The sequence below is a fragment of the Crocodylus siamensis genome, chromosome 8, assembly GCF_052110815.1.
Source record: "Crocodylus siamensis isolate JL-2025a chromosome 8, ASM5211081v1, whole genome shotgun sequence".
In the NCBI taxonomy this organism is placed as follows: domain Eukaryota; kingdom Metazoa; phylum Chordata; order Crocodylia; family Crocodylidae; genus Crocodylus; species Crocodylus siamensis.
Window position 1 is genome coordinate 23,209,011 of NC_143402.1, and position 26,267 is coordinate 23,235,277.

General features: G+C 44.3%; 1 protein-coding gene across 1 annotated transcript in view; it reads left to right on the plus strand.

The window, feature by feature from the left end:
• Window positions 1-16,777, plus strand: part of NALF2 (NALCN channel auxiliary factor 2) — a 76,853-nt gene extending 60,076 nt beyond the window's left edge. The window contains exons 2-3 of the mRNA XM_090060176.1: window positions 4,087-4,258; window positions 5,841-16,777. Coding sequence (XP_089916302.1) covers window positions 4,087-4,258; window positions 5,841-6,253 — 585 coding nt within the window. The 3' untranslated portion in view covers window positions 6,254-16,777. The remainder of the gene's footprint in view (window positions 1-4,086; window positions 4,259-5,840) is intronic.
• Window positions 16,778-26,267: the final 9,490 nt, after the last annotated feature.

The window sequence follows — 26,267 nt, forward strand, 5'->3', positions numbered from 1 at the left end:
CCAAACTTGAACAGAGCAGCAGTGGATCAAACCTGGCACTCCGTCTTTGATGAGATAGAACTAGATGAAGCAAAAGAAGGCATAAATGTCTGCATAATAGATTATTACAGGATAAAATGCAACTAGGGAAAGTTTCTTCTTACCCCTACAGTGCAGTAGGTGGCACTTAAAATCGTGTTCTCTCTGTCTCTCTCACCCAACCCCTCATATCATACCTAACAGAATGGTGTATGTTTTCATTTTCCCTAGAAATGGCTAATCCATGCTGCCAGTGGTGGAAATTGAGATTATCTCAATAGAAAAACTAATCACACTTACTATAGTGTCTCCTGCTGACTGCCTTCCTGTACATCCATTCATGTGAACGGTCCTTCCTCAAGCTGCAACACCCTATTGTTTCCCTGTCAGTCCTCAAGCTGTCCCCTTTAGGGAATAGACATTATCAGGGAAATGTTTGTGTTAATGCTCACTTTGCTGCCACTCATGTTGTGTTTGTAAGGAAAGACACTGCTTCCAGAGCTGCCCAGCTAGTGCTTCATCCTCACCTGCAGTACAAATTTTCCCTATCCAAAGGAAAATCAATTAAAATACCAAATTACATCCTACCAGGGCTTGGGAACAAAGGTAAAACCAGGCATATGAGTTTAGCAGACCTTTTGGGTGTTGTCAGTAGCAGTGGTGCAGGTAAAGTCCAACATAGACTGGACTTATGGTTACTTTCAGACAAACTCAAGGGTATACTTCTGCCGGTGATTCTGTCTGTTCTGCCATAGTGAAGCATTTAGGCTATCATTAGTCACTTCAACTACCAAGTTCAACAGCCCCAATAATGTGGAAAACTTTTGTGTTTGGGATGTGTAGGACTTTTGTGCCCTTTTGTATTACATATCTGTTGCTGCTTCTTGCTCATTCACAACAAAAGGGATAATGCAGCCTCTGGCACAGCCCAGAGCTCCAAACTAATAGAGTTTGTGTGCTGCTGTGGGAGCTCTTATTGCTGCTGCAGCCTGTGCTAATGTGGAAGGTTGGTAGGAGCCTAGTCTCAATCTTTCCTCAGGGAAACCTCCAACACATTGTAAATGCTGACCCTGGGGTCACTCAACAGCCAGTCATTGAAGCACTTTCTACTAGCAGAGGCAGGAAATGTCCCTCTGAGCTAGCTTGTCAGGGCCATGATTTCTTACCATGGCTCTTGGCCAGGTTTAACCATGCCTGCCTGCTTGCCTGCCGGTAACTGTTCCACTCTGCTCTGCAAAGCCTCACTCACGCAGGCTCTGAAAGCTGTGGAGAAATGATAAGGCAGATGTTCCCCACGCTACAGGATAAGACAAGGAATTTCACTCGGATATAGCTATGTTGGGTTGCCACTGAAGACATTTGTGCCTTCTGCAGACGCTTCTGCTTTGTACTAAAATTAATTAGACCATCTCTTTGAGGCTCTGCCTAGACAACAGGACATTAAGAACCAGAAAGCAGGACTATAGAATGGGGTGGACTCCACAAAAATGGGGTACTCCCTGGCCTGCCCATCTCCAGACATCTCTAACTCAGAGTTGCTTTGGTTTGTGTGGTAAAACCAACATGGACTTGACCTTCTTGTGCCGTCCAAATGACTACCCCATAGAGTTGGTTCTCCGCTCTCAATCTCACTTAAGGTACTTGTTCCACTTAGTATAAATACAGTGGATTCCTCTTCTTGGAATCACTTTGGGAAATGGTGATTTGATTCTGTTAACTGGCTGATTCCATTAAAGAAGAGCGTTTTTTTTAAGAACACAGATACTTACTCCTCCCTCACAGCCCCCTGGACCTGCTCATGCCTCTTCCCCCTGCCCCCAGCCTTGCTGGTGCCCCTTGCCCCTCACCCATAGCCCCCTACCCCCCCAGCTGCCAGGGCTATGGGGCCAAGGACCCACAAAGAGGAATTTATGCTCCCCTCCAACTCCATAAGAACCTTTTGATTTGACATCATCAAATAAGTTGAATGTGGTCCCTCACTTGAGTCTTAATTTTTTAACTGGTGCCTCAGTACCACAATGTACGTTGGAAGTGTCTCAGAGATGCTGTATTCTTGCTCTCTTCTTGTTATGAATTTCTTTAAAATAGGAGATTAACTGTTCGTTGTGAAAAACATAGGATGCCTGTTTCCAAAAATGTGAGGAACAAACTCTGCTAATTTTCTGCTTGTGGTGCTTATGCCTGAGAGAGAGGGATGGGGCAGAGTGAGTGAGGAGGCAGGCAGAAATGGAGCCTTAACTGAAACCGAAAGGCCTGCCGGAGGCTGCTCTCTGGCTGTGTCTGACTGCCCAAATCACTGACAGCTCTGGGCAAGGGAAAACAGAGTGATGTTCAGATGAAAGGAGACCAGCCCTCCCTCCATTCCACAAAGAGGAAAGCTATATTAACAAATCTTTCTGTTTTCTCATAGTGGGTAGGGTCACCCCCGTGGCCAGTTTTTAAGATTTTGTTCCTTTTCCCTCACTGCTGAATGGCTTAGTCTTCCTTGGAGCAAGCAAGCCCTGGTTATACTTCTCAGGCTTGTTGACAGCAACAACTCCTCCTGGAAAAAATTTTTAAAGCCAGAGCTTATGACACACCATTTGAGGCAGGCACAAGCGCAATCTAAGTTACAAGCTAGCCTTTGAATCAGGGAATTTTGCAAAGTACAGCTGTAACCAACTACAGGTGAGCGCAAAAAACATGAACACTTACAGGCAAAGCACTGTTTACTTACTTGCCAGGAAAATGTTTGTGGAATGCAGTGTTGTGCATGAAAGCTGTCCATTTGAACCACACGAAATAGCACTGTTCTTGTGACTACTGATACTGGCACCATTTTGGTGGTGGGGCAATTAAATAGTGTTTTGGTATTTGGGGGATTTTGAGGCATTTAACAGTAGTCGGATTGCAACCACGTTGGCAGGAATTTGGTGCCAGAGAGAAGCAAACATGGCCAGGTTGAAAGCATTGTCCCACCTTGACCCAAGCTGAATTATTTCAGCCTGTGCTCTGAAAAGGTTGCCAAACCCTGCTGCAGAAGTTGAAGCAGATTTAATACCGAGACAGAAAAGGAGAAATCAGAGGCAGGTCTAACAGTGCAGGAGCTCTCATTAACAAAGTTCAAAGTAAAATATAAGGCAAGATTGGTAGTATCCACATCTCCCAACTGGGTGGAGCTAGTGCAGCTTTTCCAGTAGTTGTCTATATATTGGTATTCTCAAAGTAAATGACCCCAAATATCCAAAAAGCTTGGTGTCAAGTCTCTGACAGCAGCTAAACTCACATGCTTTACAGAAAGGTATAAAACCCCACCAAGGGGTTTTAATCCTGATCCAGTTAGTGATTATTTTTTACCATGAAGTATGAGGATCAAAATTCCTGATAACTTTATCTGGAACTGGGGAAGGTATTCAGATCTACACAAATACATGTGCCTTTCAATTACATTATCAAGTATTGCTTTGTTGTGAGGTTGCTCATAAGTGCTAGATTGCATACCCTGGTTTTATTACAGCTCACCTTCCATGCTGGTTAGTTGTACTGCCCACCACTAGGCTACATGTTCATTATTGTAGAGCTGGGTACCAAGTTAACATAGTGTTTTATTGTAGGATTATCTCCAACAGCTACTCCAGCCTACTTTGCAGTCCTCCATTCTTTCAAATCCTTGTTCATAAAATGGACATGTGAACAATGTAATACATTTTGCAGGCTGTAGCAAGTGTAATTCTGCACCCACCAACCTTTTCAGGGTCACTATGGCCTGTTATGTTGGCTTGGGATCCATCAGTAGAGGACAGTTGTGTATATGGTAATTTGTTTTACTTTTGTGATTTTTTTTTTTTTTTTTAGGTTCTCAGTTGAATTCTACAATCCCTAACACCTTCAAATTTGCTTTCAATGAACCAGTTAATTCAGTAAATAAGCATGAAGTACTGACGAAACATTTTTGAGGTTTAATAGTAAGCTAAGAGATAGTCTTATCTCTCTATCACCTCACTGAAAAAAACAAAACAACAAGATTATCAAGTGACTGCTCAGATGTTTTGCTGATGTGATGTTGCCTCTTCTGGTGTCTTCCCTTAGGCTGTCTACAAGGCCTGGCTCTGCTCCGAGTTTTTCAATGTGACACAACAGCAGTGCCAACACCGGATTCCATGCAAGCAATACTGCCTGGAGGTGCAGACCAGGTGCCCCTTTGTGTTACCTGACAATGATGAGCTGATCTATGGAGGGTTGCCTGGCTTCATCTGTACGGGTAAGAAGGACATGGGAGCAGGACAGGCATCCCCAAAATAGTGTCTTCTTACCTATACTTCATAGGAAACAAAGAAAATACAGACAAATGGGTAGGCAACCATGTGGGGTACAAGGGAAGCTTTTGAATTCATGTTGGAATAGTGCATTCAGTTTTTCTAGAGTGTTCTGCCCAGAAGGATCCTATAGTATTTTACAAGCCATGAACCAAATCTGGAAGTCTTCACATGTTTATAAATAGTTGAGGATTTGATCCAGTATATGGAGATAGGAAGCACTTTGCCCACTACTGAAATATAACCATCTCTGGAATGAAATATTGCTGTTTAGCAGCCACACTTTAGTCTTACATGGGTGTGGACAGATGTAACATTTAATACACTTCAGATGCCTTTGAAACACTTCAGGGGACAAGCAGATAGGCATACACCCCCTTTGAAGTGCTCTGAAAATGGCAGAAGTGTTCCAAAAATAAGCCTGGGAAAACAGCTACTATTTGGAAGTGCTTCAAAATGAAGTAGTTCCTGTTGCATACACATGTACTGTGGAGTGTGTCAGGGGAGGGCTTAGTCCTCCAGCATCCTAAGGTGGAGATTCTTGCTCTCTCGCCTTCTGCAGAGGTCAGAAGGAGAGCAGAGCAGACTGTCAACAAGTGCTTTTTTGTGTACTCCACCTCCACTCTTCAGGAGTGCCCCTTTCTAGAACCAGGAGACTTCATGTCCCCCATCAGAGAACCAGGAGCCCCACAGCTGGGAGACTGAGGGTCTCCACACACCCCCAATGGAAGTGGGAGACTGGAGGTCTCACTGTCCCACTTCCAGGGATGGCACTCTGGGAGAGCAGAGGCAGAGTACACAGGACTGTTCACTCACTAACAGCTGGCTCCAGCGCAGAGCAGGGGCAGAGAGCGCTTGTCGACAGCCAGCCCCACTCCCCTCACTCTGCACTTCAGATACTCCATCCATCCATACTGCATGGCAGTTTAGGACAAAAAATGAAAAAAAAATCCTACCTCCTCCTGTACATCAAGGGGTAATTTGGTCAGGCAATGGGATTAAAGTTTGATGGAGTTATTGATGCTAACTGACATTAAAGGATGTCATGGGATTTCCTTTTTTAACATTTGTTTAGTCCTGGTGGAAGGTGCTCAGAGACTGGAATCTTCTATTCATCCATCCATGCAACAGGGAAGAGCAACGGTAGGGTAGAGCAAATCTTTCGTCCACCATTCCACAACCTGCCAACAGCACTAAGTTTTCCTGACAGTTTTTCCATGCCTGACTGACCTGATATGCAGCCTGGGGTACCCACAGTTGTCCCCCAGAGTTTCACTACACTTGGTTGTTTGTCCTGGGGTGAAGCAGCCCTGGGTCTCTGCTTTTTTCTGTGTGGGAACATGGTCTGTGGTCTTGGTCCCAGGAGAAACCAATCTACAGGAAGGTTGCACAGGGTCCTACTTAGGGTGAAAGCAGAACTGTTCTGGGTGGACTTTCTAGCAGACCCTGGGGCTTTGCTTTCTATATACCTTTTAATTTGCCCTACACCCTCACTGATTCCCATCATTTGCTGTTATGTCTTGCCAGGGTTGCTAGAGAACCAATTATCCAATGAGGAAGCAAAGTGCTGCGATGTGCAATGGGACTCCTGTGACCACCCACCAGACAGCAACTACAACACATCCCCCAAATCCACGGAGTCAGAGTCGCTCCATTACCACCGCCACAACCCCCACCTTCATCACCAGCAGCAGCATCACTATCACCTCTACCACCATCACCACCATCAGTACCACCAACCCCACCCACCATCTTTGCTGCCAGTGTCTGCAGGGTCTCGCCTCAGCAACAGCAAAATCAGACTATGCGTCCTGGTCCTTATGCTTCTCCACACCATGGTGTCCTTCTCAAGCGTGCACAGCAGTGGGGGGGCTGCCAGCAGGGGGCTGAGTTTGGAGGCCCTGCCTGCCATGGATGAGAGCATAACAAGAGATGAGTGACCCAGAGGGAAAAGGAGACCTCCAAGAAGAATGCCGGATCTTTTCCCACTAAGGGGGGCACATGCTATTCCTCCAATGGGAGGCACAGGATTGGGGGTGACATGCGCACACACACCCTCATCCACCCCCCAAGAGCTGAACGCCGCGGGGCATCCCCGTGATGAAGAGGCTCTAATGCGCACAGGGCTGCGGGACTCAGCTTTGAGAAGGGTTCGGTTAGCAGCAGCCTGTCAGTGATGTGCATCCTGCCTCGTAGAGGCACCGGGAGCTAGCGCAAAGGAGGTATGGCAAGGGGAAAGGGACAGGGAAGGGAGAAGAGTCCCTTTGGAATGCTGGCAGTCTCCCTGCCACCTGAGAGGTGTTTCATGAGGCACCCAGGCTTTAGCCACCCACTGGATACTTTGGTGCAAAGCAAAGAAGAAACTGGTTTCTCTAGGATTCCTTTTTCTCCTCAGCTTTTAAGGTTCATTATCCTCTGTTCCCAAAGCTTCTAGGGTGATGTATGCAGTAACAGCTCCCCAAACACTTGCATCTCACCCCAAAACAAATACAAGTTAATTCTCAACCACCCCCCTCCTGACCACCTTTTTTCTGTGGGACAGTTTTGGGTCCTTAATGTGCCATTCCTCTGTCTGGGCAGCCCTGGTGTGTAAGGCTCACTCTGTTGCCTACAGATAGGATCCATTGCTAAAGCTCAGTTCCTGGGCTGTAGGTGGATTACGCTGCACTGTGTGCACCATTCGTGATTCACCTAATTAGCTTTCTTACCTCAGTCAACCCTCCTTCTGTGCCTGACCCTGTCCCCCTCTTGCCCTAATATTCTGAGCATGAAGAAAGTCCCCTGTGGATGTTGCCAGAGGTGGTGGGGAGGGATGGGGCATGGTATGGAACAGGACACAGTATCCTCAGGCTTCCTAGTGTTGCACTTTGCTGCTTTTTTTCTCTTGTTTGACCCTGAAGAGGGCAGCGCAGGCCACCTGTTTGGTGCATAAGCTGATGGAGACTTGTGTCAGGTCCCAGTGGGCAGCTGTTCACAGTGGGTGGCACTGCGATTGCATTCATTTGTAGTGGGGTCAAGGCTAGTAATGACTAGATAAAAGTCCAGAAGCAGCTTTCTTACAAGTTTCCCTCTTACAAACTCCTACATGATATGGGGCAGGGATTGGAGAAATCCAGTCCGTAGAGAATAGGTCTCTCACACAGAGCATCATCTGCTAAAAAAGCACAGGTATGGGAGACTGCGCCCAGCACTTCCTACCCACAGATAACCCTAGAGCAGCTAATTCTGGGAGTCCTGCTCAGTCAGCACAACTCAGTCTGGGTTGCGATTTGGGATATTGGGCAGCCCCATTCTTTGTCCCTTCCTAGCTGGGAGTTCCTCTAGGTTTGCTTTAGATTTGCTGGGTTTTGCCCTAGACCTGAACTAGAGTAGAGTAAGGCCCATCTCCAGAGTGGTTCTTTTCATGCTATATGGTGGTGTTCCTGTAACAAGCTGATGCAAGAGTGAATAACATTAGGAAGGAATATGTGGGGGCCTGGGTGGAAACAGAAAGATAAATGAATCAGGGTTGAAAGAAGGTCAGGGCCCAACATGAATGAGACCAAATCTCCCTCTGAAAGGGGAGCTCACCACTTAACACTGGCAATGTGAAGCAGAAAATCATTCTGTATTCAGTTACATGCTGTCTTTCTCTCTAGGTCGCAGTGACCTGGAAGGTTTTAGTACATATCTAAAATGGTTCATTTACAGCAGAAGCAAAAGTTTAAAGCCTTTCAACTGGTTCTAGATCCCACTCAGCTACCATGTACCATACTACAGTTTACCATGTTTAGTGGCCCAATGGATTTTAACCTTCAGATGAAGCAACCCAACTAAAATCAGAATCAGATTGAATCTTCTGCCAAGCCCAGACTTCTGTGAGGGTCAGAGAAATGCTTAACACTCAGGATTTCTAATCTTTTTGTATGTCCTGGGTTCTGCTGGATTGAAGCAGAAATAAACAAAATGCTGAGAGAAAAGCTACTTCGTATCTGGCTAGAAGAAGGAAATACTAGAAATTGCATGGAAAGGCCTGATTTTTTCTGACATTTCCAGCCCATTTCTAGACCAAGGAGGCTCTAAAAAGCAGCTGAATATTTGGACTCTTATTTGACTTGAATCTCAGATTTCTTGCATGATTTCAAATATTATAAGTTTTCACATGTTACCAATCCTGAAAGTATCCAACCTGTGAACGCAGTTTCCCCAGTGGTTATCAGGCACTATGTCATAAAGCTAACATAACTACTTTTCTGGGCAGGTGAAGGGGGCTGAAGAACAGATTTGATTGTCATTGGAATCCACAGTAGGTAGGACAGGCTTAGATTAGATATCTGCAATGACATATAAGTATTTGCACATTGGTGTACTCTGATCTGAGAATTAGTATGTGCAGCAAGTTGGCAAGTCTGCACTGGACATCTTTGTTTGCTTTGGTATTTGAAACCAGGCTATATGGCTGCTGTGATGAATAACTAGGGCAGACAGATCAGCCACAGGAAGCAGTAGAGGCACACTGCTGTCTCAGGACAAAAGACTCTAATTCATGTCTAAGGAAAGTAGGCTTTTCTTACCAGATAGTTACCAGATTCCCAGTGCCTGCTGCAGGGATGGGATGAGTGCAGTTTTTTAATGATAAAATGGGACAGGGCAGAGTAGTTCAGTACAGCATATCAGCCCTGGCTCTGAGCCACCAAACTTGCTCTTTGTTTGTTCTGAGTTCTGTCAGGGCAGACAGAGCAGCATTCTGGCTATGGTTCAGTTACTGGTAACTTAGCATAGTGACCTCTTTTTTTTATTATATTTTTTATGCATGAGGGGTCTCTTCATGCAAGAAGAAGCAAACAGCAATCTTCTTGAATCTTTTTTACATAAAGGCAGGGTAAAGGAACCTGAATACATGTTGAAGTAATTATGCCTACCTGAAGCACTCACAGCCCTACCAGAACAGTGGAAAAGGGTATAAGGATAAATGAGACTCGGGAATCTTAGACATGCCATATGATAACAGGATTCCATGTAATGACACAAGGTGAGTTTTTGTGCAGTCCTGTATATTATGTGATCCAGTTGCAGACCCCCCTATTTGGGGTACATGGCCCATCACAGCCTGAAGGTCCAACCTGAAGTTGAGGAGAGAGAGAACTTGATAGAGGCTGCCGGCATTTTTTGGGACAGGCCTTTATTAGATCCAAGCTCAGTGCTCTACAACTGAGAATAGAGTAGGGAGTGTTTTGTGGCCATGGGATGGGCACAAGGAAGCTGTGGAGGACTTTGCTGGAATAGATTCTGTACTTCAGGACATGTAGTTGCCTCATGAAGTATCAGAGGATAAGCTTTACCCCTTCCCCAAAGACAAAAAAGGTACCTGTTTCAGGATGCCCATAACCTAACCATTGTCCTTTTGTCATTTGCTCTATTCCTTCCACATATCACTATACCTGACACGAGAGTGCTTTCTAGCTTCAAGGTGGCAAAGCTGTGGTGAGAAGTGCCATCCCATGTGAGAACAGAATGGGATGCTATTCTCCAGGATTCCTGCTTTGATTTCTGTCCCAGTCTAAATCAGAGCCTAGTCCTGCAGAGAAACCCACTTTTTCAGAGAAGTGGGGCAGGGGGCACACTGCAATGTGAGTGGTCAGCCTTCTCATTCTTTTGGTTTCAGGATGTACAAACACTCCTTCCTTATTTGGTAGGTGGTAGTAAACTGCTTGTCTGGAGTGGATGGGTCACTAACTACATCCCAGCAAGTTATTTGAGAGCAGTGGGAGCAGATTGGGGTGAAGCTCTTTTGAAAATCCGGGCCTAACTATAGTGAAAGACAAAATTGCAGGAACATGAAACTACCATGTGTAGGTGAGCAGTTTTAGTGAGCTGAATGCTAGGTAACTACATGATAAATAAAGACGCTTTATAGGATAGTTCTGGTGTGGAATTATAATAGGTTCCAAATATTTGTCCAATTTACAGCCTTCTGTAAGATTCATAAGTCAGAGCCTATTATTAAGTCAACATGCAGGCCAGGCCATCCCATGTGCCTGGCATAAAGGATGGTGTGATTTAAGCCTGGTGCAGAATCGTTATTGGCATAACGAGTCAGGACTGTCCGTTGTACTTAGTGTGATTGGGAGAACAGACTTTGGAATGCATTCTTCTATCTAACAAGTCTAGCTTGTCATCAGTAAATTCTGCGGTGTAAGGGCAATATATGCTGTATTCAAAACTTTGCCAGTCTAGTTAAATGAAACCAGTGTGAGCTGTTTTCAGGACAGAATTGAGCAGCTGGAAGGTATGTTTATTACACTCCATCATTATAAAACAGGCTGATAACATTTTCTCTTTGTTTTGGTATTACCATCATCAGAAACCTTTGTCTGTGCTAATTTTCTCTCTAATGGGAATGGAGGCATCCTCTCAGTAGAAGTCTAGAGAGGAGACTGTAATCTTACTCTAGTAAAGCCTACCTACATCATTTTCATTATAACAATGCTGTCTATAGCCCTGGAATTGAGTCTGTAAGACAAGCATATGGAACTCTACAGAATGCATTCATATACATCCTCCCGCAGTAGGACTGAACATGGACTTCAAGGGCAGGGTCACTTCCGTAAGCAGATTACAACACTGCTAAGTCCACTGGAGTGGACTTCCTTTGCTATGAGTGCAGAACCAAGGGGCTGTTTTGATCCAGTGTCTTGGACTCTCTACCCCAGAAAGAGACTTCAAACACTGGTATCTATGTGTAAAATCAACTTTCCCCCTTCAGTGACCAAAACAATCTCTTCTCCACTGAGAGAGAACCTGTTTCCGCAGCAGTAATATCTTGCTGACCTCCTGGTACCAAGAGCTTTCTCTTCCCTGCAGTGTCTGTCCGGGTCAATGTGAGGAGCTCTTAGCTAGGATGTTTTTACCTTGCTAAAGAATATACAGTGCTTAGTGGACAGTTGTTCATACTGCATGGCCTCCACCACATAATTTGACATGGTTGCCAGGCTCTACTTAGGAGACACTCAGGCCTGAAACAGCAGAAGAGCATGGTAGGTCAGACTGGATGGGGAGAAAGGTGCTGAGAGAGGTGTGAGGTGAAAGCTACTTATTTTCTCCCTGACATGGGTATTTCTTTTGTGGTGTGTACTTTAAAGTAAGTACAAATTGCATAATTTCTCTAAAAATAAGGAAAGGAACTTCTCCTTCCACTTTCCCAAAAAAGGCTGTGTCCTCCAGTGGGAATTAATCACTAGTTGAACCTCTTTCCTCTGAAAATACAAATCTACTGCAGCCCCCAGCAGAAAGTTCCCATGGAGACTTCTCTCTGTCCAGGCTCTGCTCTGGGTAAATCATTCTGAAGGAGTCTGAAGTCTGACAACTACAGCAGACCATGTTGAATAACTTGGCAACATTTGGAAAGCATCTTGAAGTGGTTTTTGTTGAATGCGTCTTTGCTCTGCTTCAGTGGGAGATGTCACGACAACTCTGTCATCGCCACTCAACACCCAGAAAACATCTCCCTTTGTCCCCTGCACCCTCAAAAAGCCCTTCGCTAATGGGACTGATCACTTTCCAGAGCTTCTAGTTAATAAATATGGTGCCTCATTGGCAGCAACTTAGTGACACAGCTGGGCTCTCCAGACAGAGTGTGATCACCAGCAACGCAGGGTTTTTTGCTCTCTACCCCACTGCCCACCCCCCTCCCCCCAGTTGGCACCTGGGACAGTTTCCCCAGTCACCCAGCCCTAGTTACACCACTGCTTGCTGGCACAACAGTGACACCTTTCATTTTGAAATACCCCTCATTTCTTTTCCTCATCCTGGTCTTCTTGTGCTGCAGTTGAACTAGAGATTAGTGATTTTAGGTCAAATTATTGTGGCTGTTTTTACTGACTGGGGAACATTCTATTATGATTTCTGTCAAGAACAGTCACTCGGAGGTTTTCTGACTTTTTTTGTTTTGCTTTCTAACACATTTCTACAAAGACACAGAAGAATTTAGTGAATGGTAACAAATTACAATCTGACACCTAGCTGCCACCCCTCTATATGTATCTGGAAGGAAAGCTTTATTAGAATTTATTAGGGGTAAAACCAACAGAGTTCTACAGAAATTTAAAAGGATTGTATGGAAATCTATGCAATAAATAAAAGGAAATAAGATCCTTTTGTAGACTTTCTGAGCCATTCTGCTGTAATCTAAAAACAAGAATATAAATCTCTATTGAATTTGTATTCCATAGGGGTTATGAAAGACAACCTCCTTCACATGGCCAAAACGTTACAATCTTTTAGCCTACCAAAAGGAATCTAATGCATATCAGTAGGAAGATAACACTAGCTAATTAACACAAGCTAAAATTATTATTTTCCTTTCAAATGGTTCTGATTTACAGCCTTCAATTACTGGCATCTCATGGGAGGAATGTTAGGGTCCCACTCCTTCCAGGTGAGTGTTGCCTGACTGTGTATTTCAGAGGTGCAGGTTCTTAGCAGCTCTTAATGATTAAGTCCTTTTTGCTCCCTGGACATTGCCCCTGTTTGGTACATCTTGATAATTACTGAGGGTCTTTACCATGCTAAGGGAGGATCTGAATGTGAAAGGAGACACTAGTTGACAAATGGAAAGTGGATAAATGGCACCTCCTCACCTTACATGGATGATTCTCTGCATCATCATTCTGATCTTACTCAAGTCTTTCAGAGGAAGAGCCTGATCTAGGATGTAAGACAGGAGTGGTTGCTGCCCATTTCAGGCCTGATTCTCCATTCATTCACACTGCTTTTATTCTGATACATCTGCACTGACTGCAGTGCAGTAACCTGAACTTACAGTGCTGTGAGTGGGTGAAGGAGCAAGACCATGGGCTTGAGGCTGACTCTCATTTCTCACAAAAACATCTTAGAAGCTTTACACCATTCCTACAGCTCCAACCCAAGTCCTGCCAGCTCCTGCCAGAAAGCAGTAGCCGAAGTCTGATGTGTACAGCTGAGGAAGCCCATCACTGACCCTTTTACCCCAGAGCCAACTGAAGAAAAAGAACTGAACTTTTGTAACCTGAGGGTTTGATGTGGGTGAGTCTCAGGCTTATTATACTACATTTCCTTTTGCATTTTAGAGAGGAATCCTGCAGGATCTCTAGCTAGATTTTCCCTTGGGTAGGCCCTATGTCACATGTCACTTCTAGACATTTATCCTTCTAACCACATGCTGATTTGCATAGTGCAGAATCTGCCCATAGTAGTACACAGTGCAGCTCTCTGTTGTCAAACAAATGCTGGTGCAATGATTAAGGGAAAAGGCCTCCTCCAGACTTAAAGGGTTCCCCTCTGCAGTAAAAGGAAACAACTGGTGGCCTTGGGCAATGTAAATCATCTTGATTCCTTTAAAACATGTTTTGAATTGTAGTTTGTTTAGATTTCTAACCTGTTCCATCTCACACCTCCTGGGATCATGGACATGTTTTATAAACCATCCTTAGAATTTACTGACTGAGGGCAGTTGCCACTAAGGCCCTCCTAGAGGAGAGCAAAAATACCTGGGTGTGCATGTCATTGGGATTTTTGAAGGTTCTTTGTATGTGAAACAAAGGAAATGATCCTTACTCTTCCTGAGCAGGGAACCCAGCGGGTCAGCCAAACAATTGCAAATAAGCACAAGTCTCTCCTCAGCTTTCAGTAAACAAGGCAGCAGGGGCTGCACATGGAAAAACTCAGATTATGGTATTTCTCCAAGACCCTTTTTCTGCCACATTATAAATTCCCATTGCTGCCTTTTTCCTAGGTATGCCAACTAACTTCATCCTGTACATCCTGAGTTAAGGAGCCAAATACCTGTTGATCTTTCAGTTGCTCCCTTAGGACATAAGACGCATTTAATTCAGTGACCTCCCCAGACACCTGACTAAATACAGCCTGTAAAGAGCTTCTTTGTCTAACTGAACATGTAGCTACAGATCTTCTAGTGATCTCCCTTCAAATCTCAACACAGTGCAATAGTGGCACTGCTCCCAAGTCCTGGGCATAGGATGAGCTGAATGTCTGCATAGGATTTTTGCCTGTTAACGTTCATGTACATCTGAAATATTAAATATTTAATTAAAACTAGAGCTGGGGAACAAGTGGTTTTCTTGTCTTTGAAAATGTAAGGCTTTGGAGTTTTTTTTTCCTATCTGGATTTAGGAGGAAAAATAAAAGTCTTGAAAATTTGTTATGAACTGAAAATCCAATCTTGGTTTCAGTCGATCAGAATGTTTTGTTTTGACTGATTTTTTTTTTGATAGTAATATTATAATTATTCTAAATTACAAAACAGAAAGTTGTTTGCAACCGGAAAACTGAAATCCTCATTTTGAAATTCCTTTCAAATATCATTTCAACTTGAGAGATTTGTTGGAATGAACATTTTTCATGGGAAGTGTTCCTTCTAACAAATTTTGTTTTTTCAAACTTTAGGAGCAATGGCAGCCTGTTCAAGGAGCAATTTCTCCCAGCTCTAACAGAAAAAATCATCTATCCAAGTTACTGGGGTTCTTGCTGACACTGAGTTAGAAAGTTTCCTGGTTTTGCAGTGATTATAGAATCAGAAAACATAGAGCTAAAAAAAACCTCAAGAGTCCATCTCATCCAGGGCTGTTCAGCTTCCAAGGGGTCAGGGGCTGCATGTCCTGCAGATTACAATAGTTCAAGCCACAGTCCCCCAGGCCATATGGAAACCCTCGCTGCTGCACAGCACTCCATCCCACTCGTGCACAATTTTCCACCCCCAACCACTGTACTGCATGCCCACATAGCCCTAGACTCACTTCCACCCCCTACACCATGCTGCGTTGTCCTGCCACCTGGGGCAGGGCAGGGGCAAGAAGCAGCAGCCAGAGGAGGAAGCAGGAGTTTGGAGTCCTCAGCTGCTGTTGCAGCCAGAGCAATAGGGGGAGCAGCAGGTGAGCAAGAGTCCAAGGACCACAACTTAATCCCTTGCCAGCCACATGTGGCCCATGAACCACTAGTTGAACAGCCCTGCTCTAGTCCTACCCCTGCTCAGGGTAGGAATATCTCTGCTTCAGCACCCCAAACAAATATTTGTCTAACCTGCATTTAAAAACTTCCAGCAAAGGGGACTCCACAACCTCTCTAGGTCCTCTGTTCCAATACTTAACCATCTTCAGAGTTGGAACATTCTTCCTAATAGCTAACCTAAATCTTCCTTCTTGCAGTTTATTCCCATTGCTTGTCCTGTCCATGGTAGACAAAGACAACAACTGAGCACCATCTTCTTAGTAACAATCCTTTTTGTATTTCAGGACTCTTATCGGATCCCCCTTGTTTTACAGTCACTTAATCCAAATTAACACACTTGGGGAATTGTTTTTGCATGTTCTTGACTGGAGAAACTAGGCAAAATGCTGTCATTGTCAAGAAGATGCCAGTCCCCCAGAACCTCACCCTGTGCTGAATGCGGCTACAAACTCTAGTAAAGAAACTTACTTTTGTTTTACAAAGTAAAATGAATCTCATCCTTGCCACCCCATGCATTCAAATAGCACACTGATGAGCAGACTTTTAAAAACCAGAGATTCCTTCATATATTAAGGGGAGTTTAAACAGGGAAGAAGCCAAATAGATTGTGCCAATGGGGAAACCACAAGGCTAGGTCCTTAGAAATGGGAAGTGCAGGAACCATGCTTTTCAGTAGAAGTTTTCAAGGAGGTGGGGTGGAAAAAGGTATTTCTTCTTCAGTCCTCCTGACTCTTCCATCCAAAGCACGGAGATGCTGCTTCTGCCAGTGACAGACCATACGTGTTCCTGCCAACCCTTTGCTGTTGACTAGGGACAAATATCAGATAAACATCTGTCAGAGAAGAGAATACAGCTCTGTATGTAGAGGTGCAGGGGAGCCTCACTGGGGACTGTGTGAACCCTGGTGAGATGGGTTGTGTGTATTTGAAAAGGGCTGTTTGTGACCGAACCCTTCTCAAGTGCTTGTGAAGTATTGGTGGTTACTGAGCTCAGACCTGCAAAAGGTCCTTTTACAGTACATGGTGGCGAGGTGAAAAAACCATCCTGCTGAAATCAAAATATTCTTTCTATTCCCCCTGCCCAGTTTCTCTTTCTTTCCAGCTTTCTTCTCCCTCTGCCTTCCCCTCCTTTCTCTCTCCCCACCTCTGTTTCTCTCTTCTCTCCTCTGTCATAAGAAAGTGACTGTGTCCTTTGAAGGAACAGTTTTCTTATGCCATTTTATACACTGTGCTTCATGTTTAGAACTTTTTTGCACTAGTTCCTATTACATTTATTTTCCAAGATGGTTTGACAAAAAAAAACAAAAAACCCCACAAAACCATGCTATAATTCAGTTGTATTAAAAATATTATCCTACTACTCTCTGTGTTCAATAGTCTCTGTACCTGTAATGCTTTCAGTTCTGTTGTATTTTGGGGCAGAGGTTTTCTCCGCTCCTTGTTTAACCCAGTAAAGAAATAAAATGTTAAGATTGATGATAACTTTCCTCTCCCTTTCTCTGTTGTTTTCTTTGGCACTATTAGGTTACACCTTGTGTCTTGTATTCTAGAGCAACCAGCTGGAATTGTACCTCACCCTGTTAAAGTGTCCCACTGCTTCATACCCCTGCATGTGTAGTAGAAGCTTTCCTGCCAGCCAAAGCAGAGAACGGCAAGTGTCCTTCAGATAATTGGTTTGGGAAAGTGATGCATCCTGCCTGTTAGATCCTGTGGACTTGCTGTATCTGTCCTTTTTTGGTTTCCTACAGAATTTAAAATCAAAGGAAGAAAAGGAGCAGGAAGTATGAAGGCTCAGTAATCCCTTCCTATTAAGTTTATTTTCACAGCCTTTTACTTTACTTCCTTTTTATGTTTTTTCCTTCATATTTTTTGCTGTGGGTTTTACCTCAGGACCACTGTGGGCAAACACAAGTTATCCATCTTTCACTAGGGAATGTAGGTCCACCATGGTAAGTAACCTGTCAGGAGCCTGGCAGATGCATATAATATACAATTATTTGCAAATGGTCAAAAAGTCCCTGCAATGAGGCTTGGGCTACATGCTGGGACGTAGAGGCCAATATTAAAGTTCCGAAGGTCACACTTTGGCCATGCCCGCACTGAGCTGAAGTTAACAGTTTTGAGAGAAAAAAGCAGAAAAAGAAAGTAGAAGGGGAATGAAAAGGAGAGAAGGGCAGAAAAAAAGGAAAGAAGTAACTACAAATAGTGCAGATGAAAGAAGGAAAGAGAGGAAGGAGTTGGTGGAATGAAGATGCATGCAGATACACCATAAGCAATGCCAAGGGAGATGGAGTACAGCTTATTCTGTAAAATGTATGAAAGGAGAGTTCAGTGTTGAGATGTCAAGTACCTGCTTATGTGGCTTGATTCTGTAGGCAATAGAAAGAGTTTACCATGGTTAGAAGTGAAGGATTTCTTGGCCTTTCATGATATTCAACTCCCACGCACCCCCCATGATTAAAGCTAAATCATTCCTGCCAAGGTGATTTTTGTCCCTGGCCCAGGAGGATGCTTCAGAAATGTAAATACATAATTATGTGCGAAGCATCAGAGTTCACCAAATAGCAAAGATTTTACAAAACTGCACACAGGCAAGGGGATCCCTGGAATCCTTCCCCTATAAGGTTTACATTTCTTGCAAGAAATTACTAAGGCCGAAATCCCATAAGCAAAGTGCTCACTGAAGGAAGGCCAGAGTTAGTCCCAGATGTTTGATGAGGGGGTCAACTGATGTTGCCCAAGCTGCTTGTACCTACTAATCCAGCCGCAATTATGTATTTGCGCCTCCAGTGAGTGATAAATTAATAGCTGGCTCACTACATACTGCTCACCCATTTTTCTAATCAACATACACACTGTTTATGTCATTGGCAAACTGAGCCTTTTATATTTTAAATGAGAAAGTGAATTTTTATTTTTAATGTCCCAGTCTCCTGTGACAACAGAAGATCCACTTGCAGCTAATGCTAAGCTGGTTAGCACCCGCCCAGACTCTCATGTTAGACAGTAACACCCACTCATCCAACCTGAACAGACACTTTCACCTCTTCCTGTCTGTCCTACATTCAGTCCTTCAGCCAGTCTCTATTCTGCTCTGCAGTCACAATGTGACTCTGAACCATTTACAGGGCTGTTGCAGGATTCTTGCCAACTGTTTTCTTACACACACATGTTCTTCCCCTGGACTCCCAGTCTGGTAGTGTTGTTCAGCCTGGTTCCCTACTCAAGGAGCTGGCATCTGACTTGCATCTTTATTTGGCCCCAGGGAGCCACCAGCTGTGCAAATCACATGACCAGTCCCTTGAAAGAAGCTGGTTTGTTTAAAATTAACAGTTTGGTTGCCTTTCTGTGCACCTCTCCAAGATGCAGAGGCTAGGGGTGCAAAGGGATCTACGTAGAATCCTAAACCATCACGCAGGTAAGATGTCTGTGGTTTCCCTCTGCCGGTAACTCAAGAGCAAGGTGTCCCAGTGAGTCTGAGACTGGAACAGCTCAACCGGTTCATTTGTTAAGTTATTGGCTTTGCATCGAGCAGAGTTCAGAAGCTGCTTAGAGACAGAAAGCTCAGGCAATGCACTAGCAGAACGGGGAACAAGAGACATGCAGTAGTGTTCTCTAAGGATTATCCTAAGGTTGTTAGACCCTTGGGTCTAATTCTGTGGCACACCAACAACTCCACTCTCTTGTCCCACCTGCAGCAGCTGAACTCTTTTCCCCCTGAAAACTGGTATGCATTGTCAAGGCTTTATTTTACATGCTTCCTGGCTAGCTAAGCCCAGGGGTGTGGGAAAGGAAGATGCAGCCCTCACCCCTTGAGAGAGAGCCCAGATAGCAGGTCTGCCTCTCCAAGTTCACCTAAGTTATGACTCTCCCTTCCCTAGCTGCTTACATTAGGATTCCTGACATCTTGCTTTTGCTGCTAGTCTAACTGGAAAAGTTTAAGCACAGCTGGCTTTCCTGCTGCAGGAAGAGAGCTGAAAAACAAGACATCTGCAAAAAAGGGCCATGAATGTCATGGGAGCTCAGCTGGGACATCCAAAAAAGCTCTGTGGGGACTCAAGAGAGTACTGGAGGTCCTAGGTCTCTACCTCAAGGCTTAGAACATTGAGGCTGTAGCCCGGCCCCTACCGTAACTAAAACTGCTTCTTCTAAGCCTGGAGTCATCCAGTCAGAAGCAGAGAAGACAGTAAGAAGGACCAAGATCGCTCTGTGCAATGGGCTGCTTGTCATGACAGGAAGCTCATCTTGTCAGGTAAGCCTGCCTAACCCAATTACAATACCTGTGTAATAGTGTAAGCAGGGCAGGACGACCAGGGCAGCCATTCTGGGCACCAACTTGGGGGATGGAAAAAAACTAGCTGCTACTGTGCCACCGGCATGATTGTGCAGCTGCTGTAGCAGCAGAAATTGCCACTGGCCCCTTGTTGCAGCTGCCCCGGGCACTCAGCTGCATTGTTATGGCTCCGCTGCTTAGTGCCTCACTTGAATATAAAATCCTCCCAGGCACACACTATGTATGGGTCCTGATAGCAATAATTATACAGATCTCCAATGCAAAGCTCAGCTTTCCCTAGAGCCCAGTTTTGCTTTTCTGCAGCTTTTCTCTGCCCCAGAGACAACAGTTGTAAATGAATCAGGGCTATAGTAGAAAATAAATATAAAGAGAGGTGCTCTTTACACCTCTGTGGAGAGAGGAGTCTGGAAATGGGCGCACACTCTTCTGTGGGTGCTAGTATTGAAAATATGTCTAGGAGAGAGGGACCTGCTGAAGATAAGGAGGTCTCAGAGGGACCTGCCCCTCTAAGATCAATTTGTCTTGCCTTACTTGATGTCTTTGGTTTTGATTTTTATAACAAGCCTGGAAAATCCTATTGACATAAATGAAAAATTGTAATTAGCAGTTAATTTGGCAAGATGATATAAGGAGCTCCACCCGATCCAGCTGGAGCTGAAATTGCTCTGCTCTTGGCAGAGCTCATTTGTGAGGGAAATTTGATTGGGAGTTGACCTAACCTGCTGGGAAGATGTTCAGCTTAGGTGCTCAGCCTCTATAGTGCTGGGGCTGAGCAGGAGCACAGAAGCCAGATACAGCCAACTCTCCTTTCCAATTAAACAGCAAGGTAATCATTGGTAAAGGCAAACTTCTTATTTTGGATTAATTAGGATGACTTGCAATTGATTGTAGGGCTTGAGAGCCTGTTTTTTAAAAAGAAAAACCAATTTCTGCATTTGAGATGCCACCAGCTGTTTCAAATAACTCAGTGATTTAGGAAAAGAACCAATCTTTTACTTTTTGCATGTGTGAGATTTTGCCCAGGTGTTACTGGATTAGATGTGGGTCCACGCAGAACAGGTTTCTTACTTCATCTTGAAAAGCCTCATTTCCCCAGAAGAACTTTTGACCTACTACAGATTATCACAACTGTCTTCCTGCAGGCCAGTCCATCAAAGGTTACCCAAGCATATGAGCAGAGGGAAGGTCCAGATGGTTTCCAATAAAGGCAATCTGAGCTTGAGCTTCTTCTGTGAGATCAGCAGTGAGCCGAAAAGAGGAGCTTCTTCTCGGTCTCCTGTTTTGTTCAGTGAGAGAATTCTTAGCCGTACAGACTAACATAAATGCGTGTGAAAGGCTAGATCAAGTAAAGGACTTGGGTGCCCAAAGAAGGGTTTAGGCAGAAAAAATTGAGATCTGTCTCACTGGTATCTAATGCCTCTGCCCTCCCCTTCCTCCAGCTGCTACCTAGACTCATTAGGGAGCTCCTAATTGAATCTGAAGTCTTTTAGGCATCTACACTTCTGCTTCTGTGCATGCCAGAACTGCTCTAGAGCAAGCAAATTGGCACCTATCTCTCACCTAAGCACAGCTGAGATTCAGAATCCAGGAGTTCCTCCACCTGAGTTCCCTGAGTGGCTTGATAGGGGAGATGTTTTTGAAGTATACCTAAGCACAGTGAAAGGATTAGGCACCTCACACATTGCACCTATAGCTACTCCCTTTTGTCAGGATGTTTTCCAGGAGGCTGCTAGCACCCACCTACCACATCATAGTCTAGTGGAAAGTGCATCCATTCAGAAAGTGGAAGACCTGAGTTTAATTCTCTTCTCAACCTAAGGGGTGTTACCTCTCAGCTCCGTGTTCTTGGGGAACCCTGAAATGGGGTGCAGACTGTCTGACTCGCACAGAATTCCTGCCCCCACAAACAAAACTGATTAAGATGCAGCGGGGGACATACCTAACACCCTCCAGATAAGGGAGCAACTGCCTTAGGTCTCATTTGAATCCAAGATGGAACCAGATGACCATTTATTTACATGGAAGATGGAGAACAGAAAGCCCGAAGCAAAGACTGCGGTGAATTCTGGGATCAGAGAAGCAAGGGAGTATTGCATGATGGGGAATCTGTGCTCCAAATGCTAATCAACCCACATTTACACACACCCAGCCCAGCATTTATCAGACCAGTTCTAATCTGGATTTACAAAGGACCCCCCCCACACACACACACACACCCCTCTAAGCAGAAGGAATGTTTAATAGGTATCTTGGGCCGTACCTTCCCTGGTCCTGCTATGGGAGGCCTATTTAAACCTGATTGGCTAAAACTCGGTTGCCAGGTTAGGGGATGCTGAGGCAAAGAGACTGAGTCAGAGGAGGTATGGACAACATTTGAACAATGGTAAGGGGTTCATCACAGCATCGAGCCCACTGGAGCCCTGACCACAAGTGTTGTCATACTTTTCCCGGGACGACTGGTGGAAGTCCTCCCCACCAAAGGTTATGAACACTCCAATAATTGCCTTAAGTCTGTTAAAAGACTATAGTAAGATCTGGAAAAGTCATGCTAAGCTAAGGCTTGTTCACAACAAGAAAAAATCCAAAACCCTGATGCTGCAAGCTATCTATTGTTTCTAAAGAAACCATGAGATATCCCATCAGTATATCTGCTAGGAATTTCAAGCTGGCTCCTAAGTGTCTGGTTACTCCTTAACCTTATGTTTTCCTGATTATTAATCAGTTTTTTTGAGATGTTCCAAACCAGATAACCCCTTGTCAAGAGAAAAGACAATGATTTACACTATTGAGAGTGCTTTGAAGAAGCTGAACTGAGGGTATAAAAATCTGTTAAAAAAACAAACAAACAAACAAACAAAAACAAACAAAAAACCCCCAGCAAAGTGTGTGTGCACTTCAAGAGGGGAAATCTCTCTGACCCCATCCGCTGTTGTTCTCGAGAAGCTGGAAGAAATAGATCATCTCCCTTCAAGGACTGTGCTAAATACTTTACCTATCAGCATTGCAACCCAAGTGCCTTGGACTGGTGAGATCCCAGCGCCTTCTCGCTTGCTCACTTTTCTCTCTAGGCATAGATTTCTGAACCTGAACTGTATTAGTTAAGCTTGAGCTAAGTTTCCCCAAATACTTAGTGAAACCAGGGTAGTATTGTAATTGTTTGTGTTTGTTTTCCTTTGCATGTCTATGCCTACTAGTACCATTATATACTTATATATTTATACTTAGCAATAAATAACTTTTATAGTCAAACTGGTAGTAACCAGGTATATTTTTCCTTCTCTACTTCTCCTTCCCCACTTGCTCTGCAGCAACACTTCTTTTACCTAAGCTAAAGATCCCTGTGAAGCCCAAAAATACTGTGGGGTCTGCTCATCAAGAGGCTAAAGATTGGGATGTGCTGAGTTTGAAACAAATAAGGGGATCAGCTTGTACAGGCTGATTGACGTAGTTTGACTCAGACATGCCCTAATGAACTGAATGCTGGCCCATGAGGGTGTCATCTGGACACCCAGCTGGATTCAGAGGTATTCTGTTTAACTGTGTGCTTGTGTCTGACTGTAGTTTATTGTTGCTCTGATGAACTGATTCTTGGCATATGAGGGTGTCAGCCTGTCCATGCTGATCAACCCAGCCAGGTCAGGTGTGTCACATTAATCTGTGTGTGTTTGTGTGTCTGACTGATTTGGTGACTGGAGGAACCCAGCCCCATTGAAACTGCATCCTGCAAGATAGCTCCATTGGGGGTGAGGGCTTTCAGAAGGGGGACATACAGCTCCGTGTAGAAACACAAATAACACAAGCAGCAAATTTGATAGAATTACCAAGACCCTAGAAACGTATCCCTAATAAATGAGCACACCCCAAAGTGATGGGCAAATCTAGTAACAGGGGGTTCAAACCCATCTCTGCCTCCCAGGAAAGTGCTCTAACCACAGGTTATATACTATTTGGAGTTGGAAAGTACTTCACCTCTCCCCACTCCTTCCCTCCTTCTGTTGAAGTTGGGTTTTATAAAGAATTCAGGATTCACTGGGCCAGAAAGAGGACATATGGGTCTGTAGGCTTGTGGTTAGGGCACTCATTTAGGAAAGGGGCGTTGCTTCCAGGACAGTTTCTGTATTCTATCCAATGACTACCTAATGTAAAAAATAGAAATAGTCCTAGCTGCAAAGACTGGACTATGTGCTCTAACCGCTAGGTTATAGAGTCAGGCTAGCTCAATAAGTCTTGGGCCTTTGTGGCCCACTAACTCTTGAATTATTTTCTGAACAGCAGTACAGCTTCAACAAGGGGGCTGGAGAGTGCCCATGCCTGACCCTAGCCTAGGAAGTGGGGGCTGTTGTCAGCCTGAGGAGAGAACTGAAGCTGACTCTCCCACTTCCTAGGGAAGTAGTCTAACAGTTATGCCTCAGACATCACCTCTTTCTGGCACCCTTAGTCCTCAGTGAGTAGATGCTGGGGATGAGTTGGAAGCTCTCGTTGAAGAACTTCCAGGTCTGGAGTATGCTGAGTTTTTTTACCACTGCTACAGAGGTACAAAACCCAGATGACAGGTTTCTTACAACTTGTCCATCTTCGCTTAAGCTCTCTTCCATTCTACGTTTGATTCAGAGGCTGCTATCAGTGCTACCAAGAAGATTACCCCTAGGCCTAAATTGATTCTGTTGAGTACATTCACTCAAATTAAATATCCAAGTGACTCTTAGATCTTTTGTTCCTTGGATCAGCAGAGGCTGGAAGTGCTGGATGATTAAAAAGAGCACTGAGCCTGTGGAGCTGGGAACACATCAGTAATCTGAAGAAAGTCAGTCCCCCCCATTGCAGGGTCACGCAGAAGGAAAAGGGTCTGTGGCATAAGCACCGCACCATTTTGTCTGTACTTCAGAGGATAAGTTCTTTCAGGCAGGGACTGTCTATTTGTTCTGTTTTTGTCTTGCATATCATGGCTAGAGCTATTGCGCATTTTCAAAATTCAAATAATAAAAAATAGCTGTGCTGAAGAAAAAAGCTTCTTAATGTTAAACACGCCTGTTTATGTTTTAGGATGAATTTGGGTGTCCAAGGAGGTGAGGAATTAATAGCCTTGAAAAGAACCAGGCTCAAGCACTAGCAGAGTCTGTGCTAGCTTGCCGCTTGGCTCTCTTTCTCCCAGTGCTGACCCGAATCTGCTCCCGCTGAGCCCTTCTTATGCAGCTGTTCCAGTGTACTTCAAGGAATGCCAATACCATTTTGTACTATTGCAGCTGTAAGCCACCTTGCATGTTAGGCAGTGAGAGTCAGTTCTCCAGACATATTCTGAGCAAGAGCTGAATATACAACTAAAAGCTACCCAGCTCCTTTCACATGACCCATCAAGGTTGAAATCCAAGTCTAAAGGGGCCCATTCATCTTGCTAGGAGAGCCCTGAAAGAGATTGGATTAAAACCAGAAGATCTTTTTTTTCCCCCTCCCCCCTCCTTTTTTTTAACCATACTATTTTGTGGTGGTGTTCATATACTGTCTGAACTTCTGAGTCCTTAGGGTCAACTTGAGTCTCATTTTCAAGCTTTCCTATATATGCACAGGGGATTAAAAACTTACTCTTTCTAATGGAAGTTGAGATTCTCGTGGGCATCCAGGATATGAGGCTTTAAAGCAAACAAACAAAACCAGAATGAATAGGCCCCTAAATAAAATTGCAAGATTTTATTTGGTGATACTTCCCCTTTCTCCCTCCCCCCCCACTGCACACACATCATTAGTGAATGTCTCGCTGTTATCTGATTGTTTTGCTTCCCTCTCACATTTTATATTGCTCTGCTTTGTCAATTCAGAACTCGGTCATCTCATTTATTGGACATCCTGGTTTACAAAATCTCTGCCAGATCAGGAATCCTACGAACAAGCAGGAGCTGGTCCTGTCATAAATGTTGACCGTCATTCAGAAGGAACACATAAAAGCAAGGAACCCTGGCTGGGACATGACTCCCAAGACAACACTTAACCGATCGTTTATTTAAGGTTCATCTATTTGCCATTCTTGCAAGTGACCATGGGGTGTCAGTAGTGTTCCTCACAAAAGTTTTCAAAGCAGCTGCTCAGGGAAATAGTGAACCTCTGGAAAATGTTAGGAGCTGGGCTTCAGTGCCCTGAGGTGACTTTCTGTACCCCTGAATTTTGCTGACAGACTGTCAGGAGCCTATCTGTATGCATCTAACTTGTTCATGCAGTTTATTAACTTGTCCATGTAGTTTGACCCACAAATCTCAAAATATTTGCTGGGACTTGTATTTTCATGGGCTATAAATTGCTTGTGATTGCATGCTGTAACAATAAAAACCCTGTTATATATGTACATTATCCTCATCTTATGAAACACCAGCCTCTGTCAATTAAGTACCTGTGCATCAAGATGTTTTCTTAACTTTGTCTAAGCCTGCTAATGTCCCACTCAGTGCAGGTGCAAAATGTTAACAGTCTCAGGTTTTCAGACCTCACCTTCTGCCAGTTCCCACCTGTGTGCTGGGTTTTTTTTAAAGACAATTGTACCAGAAGTGAGTGATGTGCAGCCTAAGCAAAAAAAAAAAAAATGCTGGAGACCCAGCAGCAGCCAGCACTGACTGAAGCAGTTAGACATATAGAGAAGTGCAGAGTTGAAAGGGGACCTCGAGGCATGTAGTCTAACACCCAGTAGTCTAA